Below are 18,502 nucleotides of genomic sequence, written 5' to 3'. Positions count from 1 at the left end.
GTCACCTAGGTGACTTACTGTGCGCTTACATGCATGGTGGGGAAAAAAGAATGAAAAGTTGACAGGAAGCAGTTCAGCAACACCACTTCACCAATGAGAACTTTTCGCTTTCGTTCAGCTAAGCTCACTGAGTGTAGCATATTCACATCAGAGATGCAGAAATTTCCCGAACCGCAGGGTGGCCCAACAACAAGCATATGGTTGGTAATGTCCATATTGTGTTTATCGTTCCCCCCAATATGCAAGAATCACACTACTTATTCCTTCCAACTTGCATATAATCGCTTGTCACATGTACCTTTTGCAACATCCCGAGTGTGCTGCTGGCAAAGCAGACCTGACCATCTGACAGGTGAAGCACGCGACATGACTACCTCAGTGATGAGAAATCTGGCAGCCAAGCTGTATGACCAAGAGCTGTGTGGGCTGGTCAGGTGATAGATAGACTTCGATGATTGCGGGCGTTCCGTCGATGAGCAATCCACAGTTCTGCTGGATAACACAACCGGTCAATACATCATCCTCTCTTGTCAACGACTGTGCCGGAAAAATAGGACGAATATGGATTGTACGAAGCTTGTATGAAGCTGAACAAACCAAAGGTTGAACACTCCTCAGCTTCCAGGGAATCCATGATGGATACGACTGATATGGTGTAGGATTGTGTCAATAAGTTGAAGGCCAAATTACTGAGTGCCCAACTTGAACGGCCGCCTTGATTTTCCGAAAGATTTACGAAACCTGGAGCCATTTTTAATCATGTGACTGTCAGTTACTGCACTGACAAGAGCGAAGATGTGTGTACCACACTGAAATGACAGGAAAAGTGACGCCACCAGTCCATCTGTAACCACTACACAAGGTCACGTGAATTTTTAAAGATTTTAATTACTTGTTTACTACACATTGAATCAATGTGTCACATTCGCACTTCTTGGTTTTATAACGAGTTTACTTCATATCGGTGTGCTGGCGACAGTGTTGAACGGGCGACAACTGATTTGACGTTTGGTTCGTCAATTAGTCCCCCTTCGCGTGAATTTTTTCCATTTGGAGGTCTATCTGTGCGGAATCAACGGAAACTACGGGTACGATTGTGACCTTCGCGTTAGTCGTAGATATACTTAGATTATTGGGTGAATATTTATCGACCCGTCCAACCATTTATTCTCCATTTACAATGGAATTCACATTGAAATGTGGAGTTTTAGCAACTCATTGGGTGGAACACTTGTCCCGCAAACGAAGGACTGTATATCTTTTTTACCCGCTGTTGCACTGGCCGTTCCATTCCAAATGAATGTAACTGGAGCTCCAGAACACGCCTCGTGTGCACCCATTCTACATCCAGCGAATCAGACGAGCATCTTGGACTAAAGTACATGCTGTATGGCCGACGAATCGACTTAGTTTGACATAGTTTCCTCAGTAGAGTACATCGAACTGCTAATGAGACACTCCGCCTTTAACACGCTTGAGAGTCATGGCTGTTTTGATAATGGACCGAAAAAAGTAACAAACAAACGTCGGTTAGGTACTCAAACTGTTTTTCAGATGAACACTGACGTTTTCGATCCAGACTTGCATCGAAGCATTTTTTCAATCGGATATTGTTTACACAGTAACCACCAATAGATTGGTGAACCTGTAAAAGGGCCAACAGAAAACGATAGTTGTAAGTGTAGAAGTTATTTGTTCAATAAACACGTTTCTCTGGTGATAAAGTAGCCGTCTAGGAGTGTTTTGCGTACAGGAGAAATTTATTGGTGTTTTACTAAGAAATCCTGATTTCAGAGTTCAAAATTGGCCACAACTTTCCCCACCTATCAGTGTAACGGTGATACTACTGATGGGAAAGCATGCGAGTAGTACGTTCTCTCGTAAATCCGCTTTGCGTCTCTTGAAAAGTGAGATCTATTGCAGAATTTGTGAAGTCGCTTTGTGGCATTTGCTTTCAATTGAGTAACAGTCAATGAATACCCAGGAAACTTCAGGAAGACGCGTTCAAGGAGAAGATGGATATTTAGTTTCGTAAACAAGATGCATATGAAAGTTTTGCTCCCCTGTTCAATAGTCTGTAACTGTTCAGTTGGCATTTCCTAATAAATGACTCCGCAGCGAAGGCCTTCTTCCTCTCATCAGTAGTATAAACCTATACTGTTCGTTCTTTGTTTATGAGTGTTCGATAGTCATTCAACCAATGGATGGTACGCCAGCACTCGTTTACTCTATCATCCCGTCCTACGGGATATTGTCTCGCTAGTGTAACAACTGGTAATAAACTCCAACATTGGGAGAAAACACGTAGGATGCCATAATTGATAGCCACAGAGTTTCGTGAGTTCAAAACTTCCCCTTAAATTAAGAAGCGCTTGAACTGTCCATTCAGTGGTACTCGCTCAAGCTTGGACATATTCGTTACTTCAAAGCTGATATTCCCTTCATCCGTTCCGTACCGGTGGAGTAGTTAGTGGTAACGCACTCAGCTCTTGTGACCAGTCTCCAAAATCCCCATGCCGCCACCGTCACAAGCATGCACTACTAATTTTTTGTAAAAGAGCGCTTTCAATTTTTACTGTCAGCATTTCATAGCAATTCGCCAGGTCAGACGACAGTAATATTAGCGAAAATGCTACAAATCCTGCGACTACTTGCGAGTAATAAGTGCAACTCCAGCACAGCCGTTTACCATTGAGATCCTTCCGTTTTGTCTGTCTGTGACACACTAGAAGACAAGCTGATTAACGAACTTTGATGAGTTATGGATGACCAAGGCTGACTTGCGTATCCGAGTCTCGAATAGGTGTCTTAAGGAACTCGGGAGCCGATGAACCAATGGTTCTCTTCCTCAAGCTTTAGTCAAAAGCCTATTACAAATATCGAGTTATTAAGGCACTTGTTGTGATAATAGTACCTGATTCAGAAAAAGGAATTCTGAAATGTCATTCTCTCTCCTTATTCCCTTCCTTTCTAGCTCTAACGATCCGACACAGAAAATTCTCGAATTTCCCACCCCCAAATCTGTCGGACGAGTGTTTGTCATGGAAGCTGCAACCTACTCCAGCGATGACTATGAGTTTCTCTCAGAAACCGGACCATCTCGTCCATATGTTGCCCCAGCTCAAACCTCAAATCAAGGACATTCTCATTCGGGAGATGAGAAACAATGTATCTCCCCGGTGGTCAAGGGAACCAGATTGCGCCGGGCTGCCACGACCCGGGAGGGCCAACGGAAATTCCCATTTGGTTCCGGTGATGATGCGGGAATTGGTAATCGTCATGCCCTGCTACTAGACGGCTGGGATAAATGGAAAACGGTGAATGTGCAACAGAATTCACAAGGAAAATGGCCGAAAAATGGGGTGAGATAATCGTGAAACTATTGCTCTGAATGTTGCTTGGATTGAATAGGCCGTGGACTTGTGACACACCGCCCGTGGAAGATGTAAATACCGTTGATTACAATATATAAATTCATCACACACTCTAAATACGAAACACAGATCGTTTGCTAGAGTTCCGAGTTCCGTTTTTCATCGTGAACCACATCAGGTGTCTGGAGTGGGCCTCAAAGTGTGGGTGGTATCTATACGCTAAGGTAGTCGGTCGGTATTCAGGGGTTACCTCACAGAGTTTCCGTCTACTACTGAAGGATCGATTACACCAGCCCCAAACAAAGACCACCTGTTGAATTCCCACGAAACCATCGAATCTGGTGGTTTGTACTACTTATGAGTAACACCCTGTTCTACTTAATGTCACTCCTATCTCCCAACTTCATTTTGCGTAACTAAGAAACACGGAATGCCCATGAATGCATTAGGGAAGTAAAAACTGAAAACAGAAGTCTTTCCTTGATGCAACTTATGACAGTCACGAGTTACTGGCAAGCCCGTAAAGAAGAACAAAATGACTGTCCCTGTACGTCAATATGGATTGAATTTTGAACCACGCAGTGTCTGGTGTAGTCAGACTGAAAACCTTCACATAAGTTGTCGTATATATCACTTCGTCTGCAAATACACAAAAACAGCTGTGAAGCCCCTTAATTTGATTAAACTTGCGAACAAAATATAACCCTTGTGAAGTGCGCTCGTCTATCCATCTTGATCTCCGGGCACGGAGGTCACGATGGCCAGAAATTCGACTGGAGTACCGTTGAAATATTGGCTCAAGCGATAAAAACGAAAGAATGTGAATTTATGGAAGCACGGCACTCCACTGAGAAAAGCCATCAACCGATCGATCCAGTCTATCGACCACTGGAAACAAAATTTTTCCGAACGCAAAGACGGACTAAAACTAAAAAAACAACCGCGACAAAAATGGAAAGGAGAAAACCCCTTTCCCGGACCATAATCCATCAGACAAACGTGAGAAGGATAAAGATCAACTCAAAAAATTGACCATCCAGCTGCAACTAAATCGGTCAACACGAGATGAATAGACCTACATCATGCGCGGAAGTACAGGCGGCCAATCAATCTGAAGTAAGGAAACTACCAGAAATAGAATTCATCACCACAACCAACCAAATCGAAGGAAGACAAACCACAACGCAGCACAGACCAGGGAAGGATGAATCGAAAACGCACCCGAAACACCCCAAAGCAGGTGTCCAACGGGCCAATGAGATACGAGACATACAGCTTTGAGTAGGGTTAAGTTGTCAGGCTCCTGGGAGTCGCATTTGTTTGGGTCACTGATATCAGTTCACGAAAACTTACCATGTGAGTTGATAGGGTTAGGGGAAAAATAAGCATTGGTCAGAATAATGGATAAGAAATTTGCCAAAAATCTTGGTTTACACCTAAAGATCGATTTGTAATTAACCGTAACATCAAAGCTGAACTACCTTTTTGTGTTCCTTTTGACTGAGTCGACTTCCTTGAAATATGTTCTTTGCAGTGCATCTGATTGGTTGATGGTTGCCCCCAATAGCAGGTCGTGTCACATGATAAGATAGGAGTTGCATTTTTCTCAACATATAGCTATTTTCCATACCGCAGAATATTTAGTGTTCGCCTAGGCCATTTTCCGGCCAATCCAATCACCCAAATAGCAAGCCCCTAATAGCTATGCCGGCCGGGGTCATGTGTCTTACACGGTAGTTCATTTAAACCATATTAGATTCCGATACGTAAAGCTGGGCTCCAAGAAACCTTCGCGCATAAAACATGAAAAAACGCAGCCAAATTCTGAGGATTCCCGTCAGCAGCAGCAAACATCCTCAAAGTTTCTTCTTGCCAGATTTCTAACCCCGGGTTTCATTGTGTACGATTTGAGGAGGTTTCAAATTTAACAGGCTTATCATCCAAAAGATAGTGATTGATTTCTTTTTCTGATTTATTCATTTATTACGTTACTTATTACCTTGACGTTCTAGCATTTTCCAACAGATTTTTTGTATATTTCCAAGATTTATTCAAAATGTTCAGTTCTGTTGATCACGTCACGTTTTCTGGATAACTCATAGGCACGTGTTTTAGATTTGTAACCTTTTTCAACGTGCATAATGATTTTGATCTTTTTTTTATCAACGAATCGAAATAGGCCGAAATACCTTCACAAAACCATACCTTGGTGGACAATCCCGCTACCATTCAATCAAATCTGAATGTGTTTTTTGGTCCTCAAGCCGCATTGGACAGACAGCCTTCCCCCAAACCCCGGACGGTAAAAAACCTCAGGACAGAATGTCCTTTGAAGGCTGATGATGGAGAACCCCTGACAACGAAGTCTAATGAAGATGATTCTGCTTCGAAACAAGACTACCTATTGTTCGGTGGAAGTGAGTAATGACATTCCGTTTGTCGGTCTGTTTACCAATGTCTAGGTACACGTTCTCTTACAGTGTCACTGATTTATTTGACGCCTGTGCTTGGCATAATACAGAGGCGCTTTGTAGGATATTCAGGGACTGAATCAATCAATCAATCAATCAATCAATCAATCAATCAATCAATCAATCAATCAATCAATCAATCAATCAATCAATCAATCAATCAATCAATCAATCAATCAATCAATCAATCAATCAATCAATCAATCAATCAATCAATCAATCAATCAATCAATCAATCAATCAATCAATCAATCAATCAATCAATCAATCAATCAATCAATCAATCAATCAATCAATCAATCAATCAATCAATCAATCAATCAATCAATCAATCAATCAATCAATCAATCAATCAATCAATCAATCAATCAATCAATCAATCAATCAATCAATCAATCAATCAATCAATCAATCAATCAATCAATCAATCAATCAATCAATCAATCAACCAATCAATCAATCAATCAATCAGTCAGGTTGTTGTGCTTGTCTGTCTCCATGGGCATGAAAACAATTTGCAAGTTTATCGGTCTCCGCTTTTTACGGTCATGCGATACCCATCGACTCCGTTTGGTCGAGCTGGTGTGCTCAGAGCGGCTGACCACTGACTGCTCTAGCTATGGACTTCGCAATCGTGGCCGGAGTTCTACATGGCTTATGATTGACTTAGAACTAACTGCGCACAATGTGCGTTCCAGCTCGACGTTAGCAGCACCATTGAGTCGCAAGAGTCTACCACGGAATTAAAAAAGCGATGCAAGCGGTTAGGTGAGACACCCAGTTTGCTGGTTTTCGCATTTTCTTTAGCTGTAACTCTTTTGGGGACACATCCAGCTGGTATAATGCTGATTTAAGACGATTTGAAGGGCTTCACGTCGGCAATCCTGCATTTGCCCGTGTCTTTTGAGCGCTACACCTTTATTCCGGTCTTACGATGCTAACTACCTTTCGGAAAGCAACCGCAATAGTTTCAACCCCCTCCAAACAAGTGACCCTTACCATGCAATAGCTCACAGGAAGCAAATGTGAACCAGAATGCGGAAATAAATGTCCAAAATGCCCGTGATGAGTTAAACGTCGACTGAACGTTTTATGGAGACGGAACGCCACTATATGCTACCTAAAAGCAGGAAGCAAAATGAACCCTGAGATGGACACAATTGAGAATGGTCCTCACGAGTCATAGGTGGGCGAAAGTCGCTCAGATCGTGTCGTTTCCTCTGGTAAACGACCCATAACGAGTGTTTCACCTTGCCGAATTTACGTGAACTTTCACCCGGTCATTCATGAGTTGGATTCGAAATCCGCTGTTTATAACTGATCCGTGGAACCACACTTTTGTTCATTTTTTCTATCCCCGTTATGCCATCGGTTCTCAATCAACTTTTTCCCCATGGAGCACCGGAAAGTAACTCCACCGGGACCCTTTCACGTTTTCCCATTGCCGCTTTGAACGGATATGATGACAACAGGATTGGCCACAGAGTCAAACCAGTCAAATGGACAAACAATATGAAACAATCAATTGCTAACAGCTGGCAAAGCCTTTTCATAACAAAACCACGTGATGTGGTTTCCCTGAGTCAAGTAGTTAATTACACTGATGATCAGTTGCTCGTGACAGAACGGCTAGCGGAATGTCGTGCATCGGAGACTTCCTGCAGCTTCGTCAGACGGATAATGTAGACGAGTTTCGGTGAAGATGAAGCGGCCATACATTGCTTCTTGACTTTTCAGCACCTACAGGATGATGTGTCCATTAGAAATTCACTCATTTTTTCCTCACACTATAGATATAAGACATTTAACCAACATTTCTGTCACTAAACAACCACTCTGTGTCAACCGAGGTAAAAAAAATCGATAATTGTGAGGGAATTAGTGAAGGCCTACAGTTGATAGTTTAAAAATAGATTTTCCTCGAGCATTTGAGAGCCATTCATTCGGACGATGTATACAGTCAAGATTTACTGGACGATATCTTATGAGTTCACGAATTTTTCGATAGATATCCAGTACCTGGGCTCAACCAAACTGGGGATCTCATTATCCGGAAAGACTGATAAATGGTTCCGAATTTTGGTTGATATTATAGCTACCATTTTCTAGGACCAAAACTGGCGTTTCTTTTATCGGTATAAATACCAAAAGCAGTGCACAATTTTTGATTTGCTCTGAGGTTTTGATCATACTTAATCATAATTAACTTATATTATTATATATCGTACATTTTACATATATATTGTATATTATATTATTTGACTAAGAACAGGGCAGTCATTAAGGAAAAACAGTCTATTTGGTCTTTGGCCAAGGTTTTCTCACCTATCTTGTATGCACTGCCTCATTTCAAGCAAGGAATCAAATGGTTTTAAAGGAAGCTAGTCGTAATCAAGATTACCTCAATGTTTGTGAGTTTGTTCATTGAACAGGATGCCAGAATTTAGCCCCGTCATCCTCCAAACATCGTTGTCCAGTGCGTCAATGAACGTGTTTACAGTGCACTAATCCATCTGTCCCGCTTTCCCGAAAATTTTGTAAAAAAGGTGTCCCTAAAAAAGCGTCTGAAATTTGGTGGATGAACCGCGCTATGAAAAGAAAGCGTTAAATTTCAAACTTGTTCGGAGCACCGAGCTCGCTAGTGCAAGCACCGCAACAGGCATATATAACAGGCGTGCACAAGTACCCCCTGCCCGAACACACTTGGCCCGGTGGCACAGTCTTTGTTGTTTAGCGAGAATGCCGGCTCATGAAGCAGTAAAAATCATTTTGTACCTTTTGATCAACTAGTCTTTTGGTCAACAGATGAGGAACCACGTGAATGCGGGGTGACTAATTGCGAGGAACACTAATTATACAAAGCGACAAGGAACGAATTGTCGCAAAGATTGTTCCGTGTTCCCAACATTCATCATGGCAAGATCATTTAACATATTTTACGATGAAGGATCCCGTTTTTTGGTCTGGTTATCCTATTTTTCCTGGAGAAACTACTCTATTCTACCGCCCAAGATTGGGGAGATGCCGACAGATTTTATCCGCTGCGTCCTTTCTTCCAACTTATTACTTTGAATTTTTTTAAAACGAAATGCAGAAGGTTGCGAGACGTGAAATGCTTTCCTTGCCGTAGTATTTTGGAACTGTTCGACCTGACAAACTCTCCGAAACTTCGGAGTAAGTAAACTTAAGCCTCGTCGCCGCGATTCAATCTAGCATAAAGCAAGTATTTACAAACTGCCGGTGCACAAGCGTTACAGTTGCAATAGCTTCCAGCAGGGTTTGGCTTTCGGATTTCCTGGTGCAGAAGGGAAAACATTTTCCAGTGTTATCTGTGACGAAACACGATTCTACCAAACAGACAGCACTATGCCTCATATTCGTTGGCATCGAGTTGGTTGCTCTGCAGAATGGTGCTGACCATTCTTCCACGATGTCTATCTGTCATTCGTGGAAGATGTCCACTTTACCCACAATGGGAAAGAAACGAACTCACCGTGCTTCATTCTATTGTGATGGTATAGTGCAGAGTGAGATAAACCAAATGGGAGGAAATACATTTTATGAAGTGGTGAGAAACCCTTCGCAAAACGTCACAAGCCTTAGAGTTGCCGATTTACAGTTTACTAGTACCGCTTCATACACCCTGGTTCGGTGCCAGAGGCTGGATACCGTCGGACTGAACCCGTGGAGTTCGAAAAAACAGTTTCGTAGATCTCTTGAAAGATTGCAAGCCCGTTTCATGTCAAACAGACAAAATGCTAGGTTCTGGTTTTATTGCTTTTGTGGAGAGTGAGGGAAACCAGGACTAAATTACGGAAGACTCTCTAGCCAAAGAGAAATGACCGAAACTAGAACCGGTGAAAAAAAATCAAAACTTGGGCTGCTTTATACTTGAACGAGTTTATCCGAATTTTAAGTAGTACCTACGGCTCAAATTAGGACTAAAGTTCTCGACAAATACACTCATTTGCAAATCAATTTGGTTTTCACGAGTAATTCAACTAAATCTCTCGTTTATGCCGTTCTTCAACTGAAAGTGCTGCACATAGGCCGCCTCATATTTCAGTTGACACGACATTCGCGATATCGCAGTTATTTTCATAAAGAAAACTACTCACAAGGTTGTTGAAACCTCTTCGGCAGCCCACAGCTGTTTTCGCCCTTCTTGGGACCCATCAGGTAGGCGCAGTCCCCGTGTTTCCGTCAACCTTATGTTCTACTTGAACCCAAATTGGACTTTTTCGAGAAATACACTCATTTGCAAATCTCTTTGGGCTCAAGTGGAACATGAGATTGATGGAAACTCGGGGACTGTGCCTACCTGATGAGCACCAAGAAGGGTGAAATCGGTCGTGGGCTGTCGAAGAGTTTTCAGCAACCTTGGAGTGGTTTCCTTAATGAAAATAGGACTAATATTCTTCACCGACCTATCGACTAACAAACTAACAAAGACACACAGTAAGCTGCATTCCACATTTACTTTGGGCTGATCAGTCATCACCAACAATGAACGTCTTTAATCCAACTTTGAAACACAGATTATACATCTATGTACGGTGAATAAACTTGCCACAGTTTCGGTCACTTCATTGTTTTCGGTAGTCGTCAGGAGTTCGCATTCGACGAATCTCTTGGACGGGACACTGGGCCCTTCTTCTTGTTCGGTCAAGTGATCCAGTCTCGATAGGCCCCTCGAAAGATAAGGTCTCCTTTCATTGGATTACTGAGTGCACTGAACACAGTAATTGGTTTGCCACAGTTTCGGTCACTTCATTGTTTTCGGTAGTCGTCAGGAGTTCGCATTCGACGAATCTCTTGGACGGGACACTGGGCCCTTCTTCTTGTTCGGTCAAGTGATCCAGTCTCGATAGGCCCCTCGAAAGATAAGGTCTCCTTTCATTGGATTACTGAGTGCACTGAACACAGATAATTGGTTTATACTGCGTTCCATGGGATGAAAGAGGGTCCTGCTCATAACTTGGCACTGCCTGGTGACGATTCAATCGGTAGAAATCCTATTAGCCAGCAGCACGAATGAATATTCACCCCTGATTGACACATCTACTGATCAGATCCACTTGAGATCTCGGCGAAAGTTCCACTGTGTTCGGAACCCTTCGTCGCACTGCGCTTAAACTGACTCCCCACAGGCAGTATAATTATTGAAAAAGATTCCCATTAGTCCTACCCGCTCTATACGATTGATCCAATTATTTGGTCTCAACCGCTGATGTGTCGAACAGTCTACTGACAAAATTTTGAAGTAGAGGAGTTGAGAACTGATTAATGACTTTCTGGCTACTTCCAATAATTTTTACATTTGTAACCTTTTCTATTCTACTGATCGCATAACCCAAAAGGACATTGCGGTGAAAGTACGTTCTCATGTTTTCGTCCTTGCTTCAATCGATCCAAAAATCGATCGACAATAGACTAATTAGACAGCAGAAGTCGATCGTGCTGGTGATCGTGCTATGTGATGAGGCCATTCGATCACCTCCACAAATGCGCACATCACACTGTAATTCGGGTCTGTCGTGAGGGGCAGCGTGTTATCGATCGTGACAACTTTCATGCCTCAGGCCGCATCTGCATGCGGATACGAATTTCATATGTTTGCGTTACGTCCAACATAGCGATGGCAGTACATATCACACAAAATACGTTGACGGTTCGTCATTGGGGCTTCAGTCAGTTTGATGGATTTTGGTCAAGCAGATGACCGAATCTCCACGAACCCCAATTACTTTTGAGACATAAACTGGATAAAAAAAATACTCAAACAAGCGAAAAAGGAAATGTCACGGAAATTCAGCAAATCATTTTCTGGAAAACATCGGACCGTCTTTTTGGCTTAATTTGCAAGAATGAAAGTACTATGAAATTAAAAGACTCCATGTTTGGAGAAATTTTCCAAAGGAGTTTAAAAAACGACCAATTTCAACTTTTAACTAGAACTGTCAATTAGCCGTAATTTTAAGTGATTAATTTAACAGACAAACGTTTCAGATCTGATTTTGGTTGAAACCTCGTGGCTTAAAAACCCGATTGAATTTGTTGATTCGCTCCCTGGAAGGGAAAAAAGTTTTGGATGAACATCAAGCCATTTGCCCAATTCGTTTTTGAAACTAGACAATTCATTTCTGATTTATTGCTTCTTCCTGAAAAAGTTCCTTATCGCGTTGAGTTTTGGCACTGGTTGTCTGCGTAACAAAATGTTCGCAGTGTCTGTTTTCTTGACATGGCTTTGATTTTCCCCCACTCAGTGCACTGAGCGGAGTTTTATTCTTGCACCTAGTTGCAATCGTGTTTTCTTCAAACGATTTGTTTTCTCGGATTTTGCCGACCATCTCAGCAAATTAGCTTGTGTGTTTATGAAATCGTTCAGGAAGAATAACATCTGGTCACGTGATGAGGGTCTGTTTTTCTTCTTTGGCCTCCAGACACAAGTTGAGTAATTACGCAAGTAAAAAGCACTCAGCCTAACGCATTATGATGCACCAATCGAATTATTCACTATGATTGCTCACTAACAAGTCAATCGTCATTGGTAACCTGTTTAATTGAGTAACTCCTAGGTTCTGCTGATCGCTGTCTGAGCAAATGGGTAACCCTCTCTGGCACTCTGTTTGTTTGACTGAGTCAGCGCTGGTTAAAGCGAGTTTCTCTTTGGGTTAGTATTATCTACCCCCTTTAATCGTTGGCATCTGGTCCTAGAGTCGAATGCTTCAAAGAGCCACCTACCTGTCTACCTTAAATGCGGCCCTACTCAGTTGAACTTTCCAGAACCCGACTACATCCTTCACATTAAAGGCTAGTAGAACTTACAAACCCAAATATCAAGGTCGCGGAAAAACATCTCGGCAGTTGATTTGTCCGAATAAGTCAACAGCATTATTTACAAATCAATTTGGTTTTGCGGGAGACTCACCTGGAACCCAGCTGAATCTCTCGTTTATGATGTCTTCAAGCAACTGAATGTGCTGCACCAGGCCGCCTCATGCTTCAGTTTGCACGATATTCGAGATATCACGATATATGTATAGACGTAATACACTACTCATAAGGTTGCTGAAAATTCTTCAACAGCGAACGACCAGTTTCGCCCATATTGGGACTTACCAGGTAGGCACAGTCCCCCATTTTCCGTCAGTCTCTACTTGAACCCGAATTAAAAACACAATCGTGAGATTAAAGTGGGTTCTAGGAGGGCCTCTCGAAAAACCAACTCAGTTTGCAAATGAGTGTATTTCGCTAATTTCGTGCAATTTGTTTTCAAGCAAAACATATGCTTGACGGAAACTCGGGGACTGCGCCTACCTGACGAGCCTCAAGAAGAGCAAAACTGGTCGTGGTCTGTCGAAGAATTTTCGGCAACCTTATGAGCAGTATATTAAGTCAGCACCTATGGTTGTCGAGCGATAAACAACTACTGTTTGAGGAAAAAACGATTTCAGTGAATCTCGGAGCTGGAATTTGAAGGCGCCGCTAATTGAGGTGCTGAGCGTTGTTTGGATTCGTCCTCACTAGCACTCATTTGATTTTTCTTCCCGATCTCTTCGACGTAAAGCATAATCTCACAATCTGATGATGGACCGTGTGAAGTCAGGGTGGTTGTTGACACCGGTAGAAAGACTAATAAGTGAAATTCTGCACAGAGACAGCGCGGCATTTATAAGTGCGAAGCGATAGTCCTATCTGCTTTCCTATCCCAACCGCCTGAGGCAGGGGCCAGCCTGATCCATCAACAGATTAGTACGATGAAAAGGAAGTCGGCGTATTGTCGGGCAGGCATAATATATGAACCAATCACTGGCAGTATTTTATTCCACCTTATAGGGGAAAACACGGCTAAGTCAAGCGAATCTGATCTGATTTGTGTTAAATTCGTGCGGTTTCCAAAACCTCAGCACCCCGGAACAATTTCAGCAAGGTGTTTGGGTGGATGATAAGGAAAGTTGTATGACAAAGATGGGGATTCTTGACCGAATTTAAACGCTAAACCGTCGGTGTTAAATAGTAAGTAGTACATACGGTATAAGTAGTGCAGCCTGGTAGAAATACTGGATGTATATTACATCTATGACTCCTACATGAGGTTCGACGATTTACGGCGTATAGCTTGAACTCCAAATCAACAGGTCGAAAAATTGTTCCCTGTGGGCACTGGGAGAAGACTGATCGGTGGATTGAGGGAGCGAAAACAAGCAAGGACATTTTGGAGTACCACTAAATCGTTGCATCTTGTTTGACTGAAGGAAACTCGCTTCTACCCTTCCGAGATCTCTTACCACGCAGCGGCTACATGGAGTGAGTATCTGAAACCCAATGACTCACTCTTCAACATGGGTCGATAGGGTAGTTATGCCTCTTAGCATGTTGCTTTCAGAGTATCTTCCGTCTGCGCCCGTTGAAAATCGCTTTTGAATCTTTTGTCAACAAAATCGATGACAATAGTGGCCTAATGTACATGTATTTTTTACTCAAAACGGAAACGTCATCGCGGAAATTAGTGAGACTGGTACTCATTGCACAGCATCGACCGAAATTCAATTATTGTGTACTCTGAAGTGACTGTCAATCAACCGATTGATTGTGCATTAGTGAGTGCATACAATTCACCGAATAAGTGAAGACATTTCATCCACGGTAGCAGAGAAATACAAGAACGACAGATTCTAATCAGCATCTCTCCACATTTTCTCCGATCGAATCGGGAAACCTGGGGAACTGGGGCTTCCAATCAATCCATGTGAGTTGTGAATAATTATATTTTAGAAATGGGAATAATCTATGCTTAATCCAGGCTTGAGAAAAACTCACACCGTTCGACCTCCAACGGTTTCAGGCGAGATATTTCGAATAATCGCATCCTATCATGTGTTTACGCCGCCGATGTGGGATAACCATCACTGTTTACTGTTTGGTTGAACGGTTCCGGACAACGCCATGCCTAAGATGGTGCGGATAGACTGGTTGATGGGATAGCAATCCCAAGGTCAAAGCACAAATAATGTCAATCTTGACATTATCTGTGTGTTTGGATGCAAAAACAAATTCCAAATGTGTTGTGCACCGGTGTTTGTTCTCAGTTTGGCAAACTTTTTCATTGTTTTATTCGCATCAACACTCGCCTGGCAACTTTGTGCTTATTTCTGGCCCATTTTTGCTACTTTATTCATGATGATCTAGCTAATACTCACCTTTTTGGACAGTAAGAGGCTCATGAATGGTGCATCAACAGATGTTTACATTTCAACTGGAAGCAAAATTGAAGATTCTCACCAGTACGACCAACTCCAAACAAAGCAGCCAGTATGGTGGCAATACAGATAAACGGTTTGGCCAAGCCCTAGTGAGTCTAATCTTCTGCCAGCTTGTGTGATTCACAGCGGTTGCAAAAATAGAGTCGACACACCTGGGTGATTCGTTGCTGACGCTAGTAATCCGAGTTCTGAACCAGGACGTTCGAATGAAGCATTGTCACTGTTCAACCCAAGACCAGCATAATTAGACATGGGGGGGGGGGGCGAGAGAGCTTAGCAATTCGTGGGGAGGAGCAGATGAGTGGAGAACAATCCCACGGTGGGTATACGTAGGAATGGAGACTGCCAGGCACCGTGCACTGGTGTTCAGGTGTTCAGCTCCGACCTGGAACTGATCGCCGGCCACAAGGCAATATCACCACACGATACTAGCTTCTTCAGTGGAGTTGTCCGTTTTCAAGTAGTTCTCATTCTCGATGCCTGAATCCGCATCATGGTTAACCACGTTAAGTTTTCCGGCAAAAACCTAACCCCACAAGACTCCATGACGTATCTAGCACAGTACACGTCAGCGTGTTCACATTATGTGGGAAACAATGCAATCAAACATCTGGTGAACTGTCACGTGAAATGAGATTCATTGAGAGATTCACTTGAGTGACCTTGAAGGGAAAGGAAGTCCTGGATCCCCCATCCAATAATTGTCCACGTTTGATTGCCAGTGACCTCACGATCAAGGTCATTGAGAACCAATCCAGAGCCACCAGCAGAATGATTGGGGCAATAAGACCAGGAGCACTGCCACAAACATATGAGTGAACCGCTTGATCCAAGGTCTGGATTGTCCACAAAATGAGTCGTTTTGCAGTGTGCATAAGTGGAATCTGTCGCATTGTAGGATATGCGTTGCCTGTCACAATTTGAAAATTTCAAATTCTGGTCTTATAAAGCCACTCAGAAGAGAATAAAAATCGATTAGCTTTTAGGCGAATGAGAGGGAGTGGGAGAATCACCTGTCAGAGAATTGATTTTAAGTGTGCTAATGGTCAAAAGTAACAGAATGATAACCATGTTTGGAGTTGATTTAGTTGCTTCAAAATAACAGATGGCAAACTTCTAAGGTTTGCGGTGCGCCCAGTACGCGAGCTATCGTGTGACAACACCGCGGCGTCCCACTCACCTATTTATACGCTTTCTTGTGTCACTGATGAGCAGTAATCTATCAACCGTACCTGGTATAGTGCAGGCATCGTGCATTGAGCCACTATTGCTCTTCATTCTAAGAAAAACTGGCTTGGCGACGGGGGCAGGTTATCCGTCCTCATTTGAGTGTCAGCTCATTAGAGCGATACATGGACCCTACATGAATGATGAAACGGCAGACTGTTAAATGCATCCGTTCTAAGGAGGGGATGAGTGTGCATTTGAAAGTCTGACCACAAAACGAACAAGCTGAACAGTTACTCAATCTTCACGTACAGTGTTCTTGATCTAAAGAAAACCCCTTTAACCTTGGTGGAACAAACACCGATGGTTCCCTGAAATACTTTTAAAAAAAGCATCTTCTTCGGAGCCTTGGTGGAACAAACACCGATGGTTCCCTGAAATACTTTTAAAAAAGCATCATTCTTCCGAGAAATTAGTGGACAAAACACGCTCTGGTGTTCAAGCAGAGCATTGGGTTGGTGTGAACTTGAGGAGTGTGCCCACCTGCTGTCGAAGAGTCTTCAACAGCCTTCTGGACAGTGCCACGTCACGGAGGATCACTCCGTTCTGATGGAGAACAATCGTGCACAAGTTTGTGTAGCGTAAATTCATCTATCTACACGTCCTTGTCAGAGATTTTGTCAAAATGCTAACAGTGAATACCATCCAAGAAAACATCAACATTTCACGAAATACCGAAAGAAAACCACGTTTACTAGGTGAACCACAGTTACCCCCTTGAATGGATGTCAACCGTAACTGCGACTAAGATTATAAAACTGTAGAACTTACCACTTCGATTCTGGGTAATACTGTTAACTGACGGGCTTTTGTGAACCAAGTTAATGATTGTGTTTGGAGTGTGAACAGTTCCAAAAGACGCCAAGTACGAAAGCGACGAATCAGATGGAACAACCGAGGATATCACCTAGATTCCTCAGCGGCCGGTAGAATCGTGCCGAACATGTGTATCTGTCTAGTCATTCAAAAGATAACTACACTCAAAGGTAGAAGAATCGTGTTTTCCCTAGCCAAATCAATTTTCGTATCTCTTAAAGACGCGCGTTCGAGTAGTGTGAAAAAAAGCTTCACGTAGCGTGATTCTACGACAATGCAAGGAGAAAAAATAACACTGCTGGCTAATCAGCTTCAAAGTGTGACATTTCACTTGACGTCACGGAGTAAACCAAACTGTTTGGATGAAGAACATCTCATCTGTGCTGTTTAAAACAACTGATTGATGACCGTACCACACACTGGACACTAAAATGGTTTTTGTTTTCCCAAACTCAAGAGTTCTTCTAAACCACAGCCGATCAGAACAAAAATTTATCCTGACAGTCTACCTCAAATGTACACGGGGTCTGTTCAAACCTCACGAGAGTGACGGCGACAGTTTAACTGTAATCATGACAAATGTGTTTGGGGAATTCCGCTTCCAGATTATGTCTCGTTTTTTTATTGAATAACTGAGTGTGATGGTCTGAGACACAGTCGCAATGGCCGAAATTGGGAAGAATTATGAAACCTTTTGCTACGATGTACTACACCGTCTTAGGTGGAAACACTCACACCCTCAAGGAAAACTCATCCAGGAAGAGACATTTTTGGTGGTCCTCGTGCTAGCTTTTTACAAGAGGGTGGAAACTTGACACCGGATCACTGTACATGCCAATTCGCAGCGGCGTTTCGGACGTTCTGTGCAACGAAGCTCGATCAGTTTATTCTTCTTGTAGCTGATCTAGATTGGTAAAAGCGTATGCATTTTTGAAACCAGAGATTCTCAACCTTTGGCCCGGTAGAGAGGTGTGAATTCTGGATGGTGTTGGTGCAACTTGCCTTCCAGGATGGCTTCCGCATTACCGTCTGTGTGCGTGGTGGAGACGCTGCAAGATATGGGAGCCAATCGATTTTGCAGGCGATGTTGTTGTCATTTACCCTCCAGAATGTTTGAAGATATGCTGACCTAGAAATGATTGTGGTAGGCTAGCACCAATCCTCACCGCCGCCCAGTTTTACTCTTCTTTTCACAGTGGGGCCTTCAAACAAATTATATGTATACGGCAGTCAAGTGACGCCGATGTTGTGCTGTCGATTACGATGATGACGATGATGATGATGATGATGATGATGACGATGATGATGATGATGATGATGATGATGACGATGATGATGATGATGATGA

The 18,502-nt window shown here is 42.8% G+C and overlaps 2 protein-coding genes across 2 annotated transcripts in view; one reads left to right on the top strand and one right to left on the bottom strand.

Annotated features, from left to right (window-relative positions):
* The window catches only part of T265_05987 (hypothetical protein), a gene marked incomplete at both ends in the record, with an annotated part of 135,680 nt that overhangs the window by 71,635 nt on the left and 45,543 nt on the right, over positions 1 to 18,502 (top strand). The window contains 2 exons of the mRNA XM_009171139.1: positions 2,975 to 3,362; positions 5,554 to 5,791. Of these exons, the coding sequence (XP_009169403.1) occupies positions 2,975 to 3,362; positions 5,554 to 5,791 (626 nt within the window). The remainder of the gene's footprint in view (positions 1 to 2,974; positions 3,363 to 5,553; positions 5,792 to 18,502) is intronic.
* T265_05986 (hypothetical protein) overlaps positions 1 to 18,502 on the bottom strand; it is a gene marked incomplete at both ends in the record, with an annotated part of 66,064 nt that overhangs the window by 2,354 nt on the left and 45,208 nt on the right. The window contains one exon of the mRNA XM_009171138.1: positions 1,526 to 1,645. Within this exon, the coding sequence (XP_009169402.1) occupies positions 1,526 to 1,645 (120 nt within the window). The remainder of the gene's footprint in view (positions 1 to 1,525; positions 1,646 to 18,502) is intronic.

Source organism: Opisthorchis viverrini (genome assembly GCF_000715545.1).
Source record: "Opisthorchis viverrini unplaced genomic scaffold opera_v5_119, whole genome shotgun sequence".
In the NCBI taxonomy this organism is placed as follows: Eukaryota; Metazoa; Platyhelminthes; class Trematoda; order Opisthorchiida; family Opisthorchiidae; genus Opisthorchis; species Opisthorchis viverrini.
The sequence above is the reverse complement of the archived record's forward strand: the minus strand, read 5'-3'. Positions and strand labels throughout refer to the sequence as shown.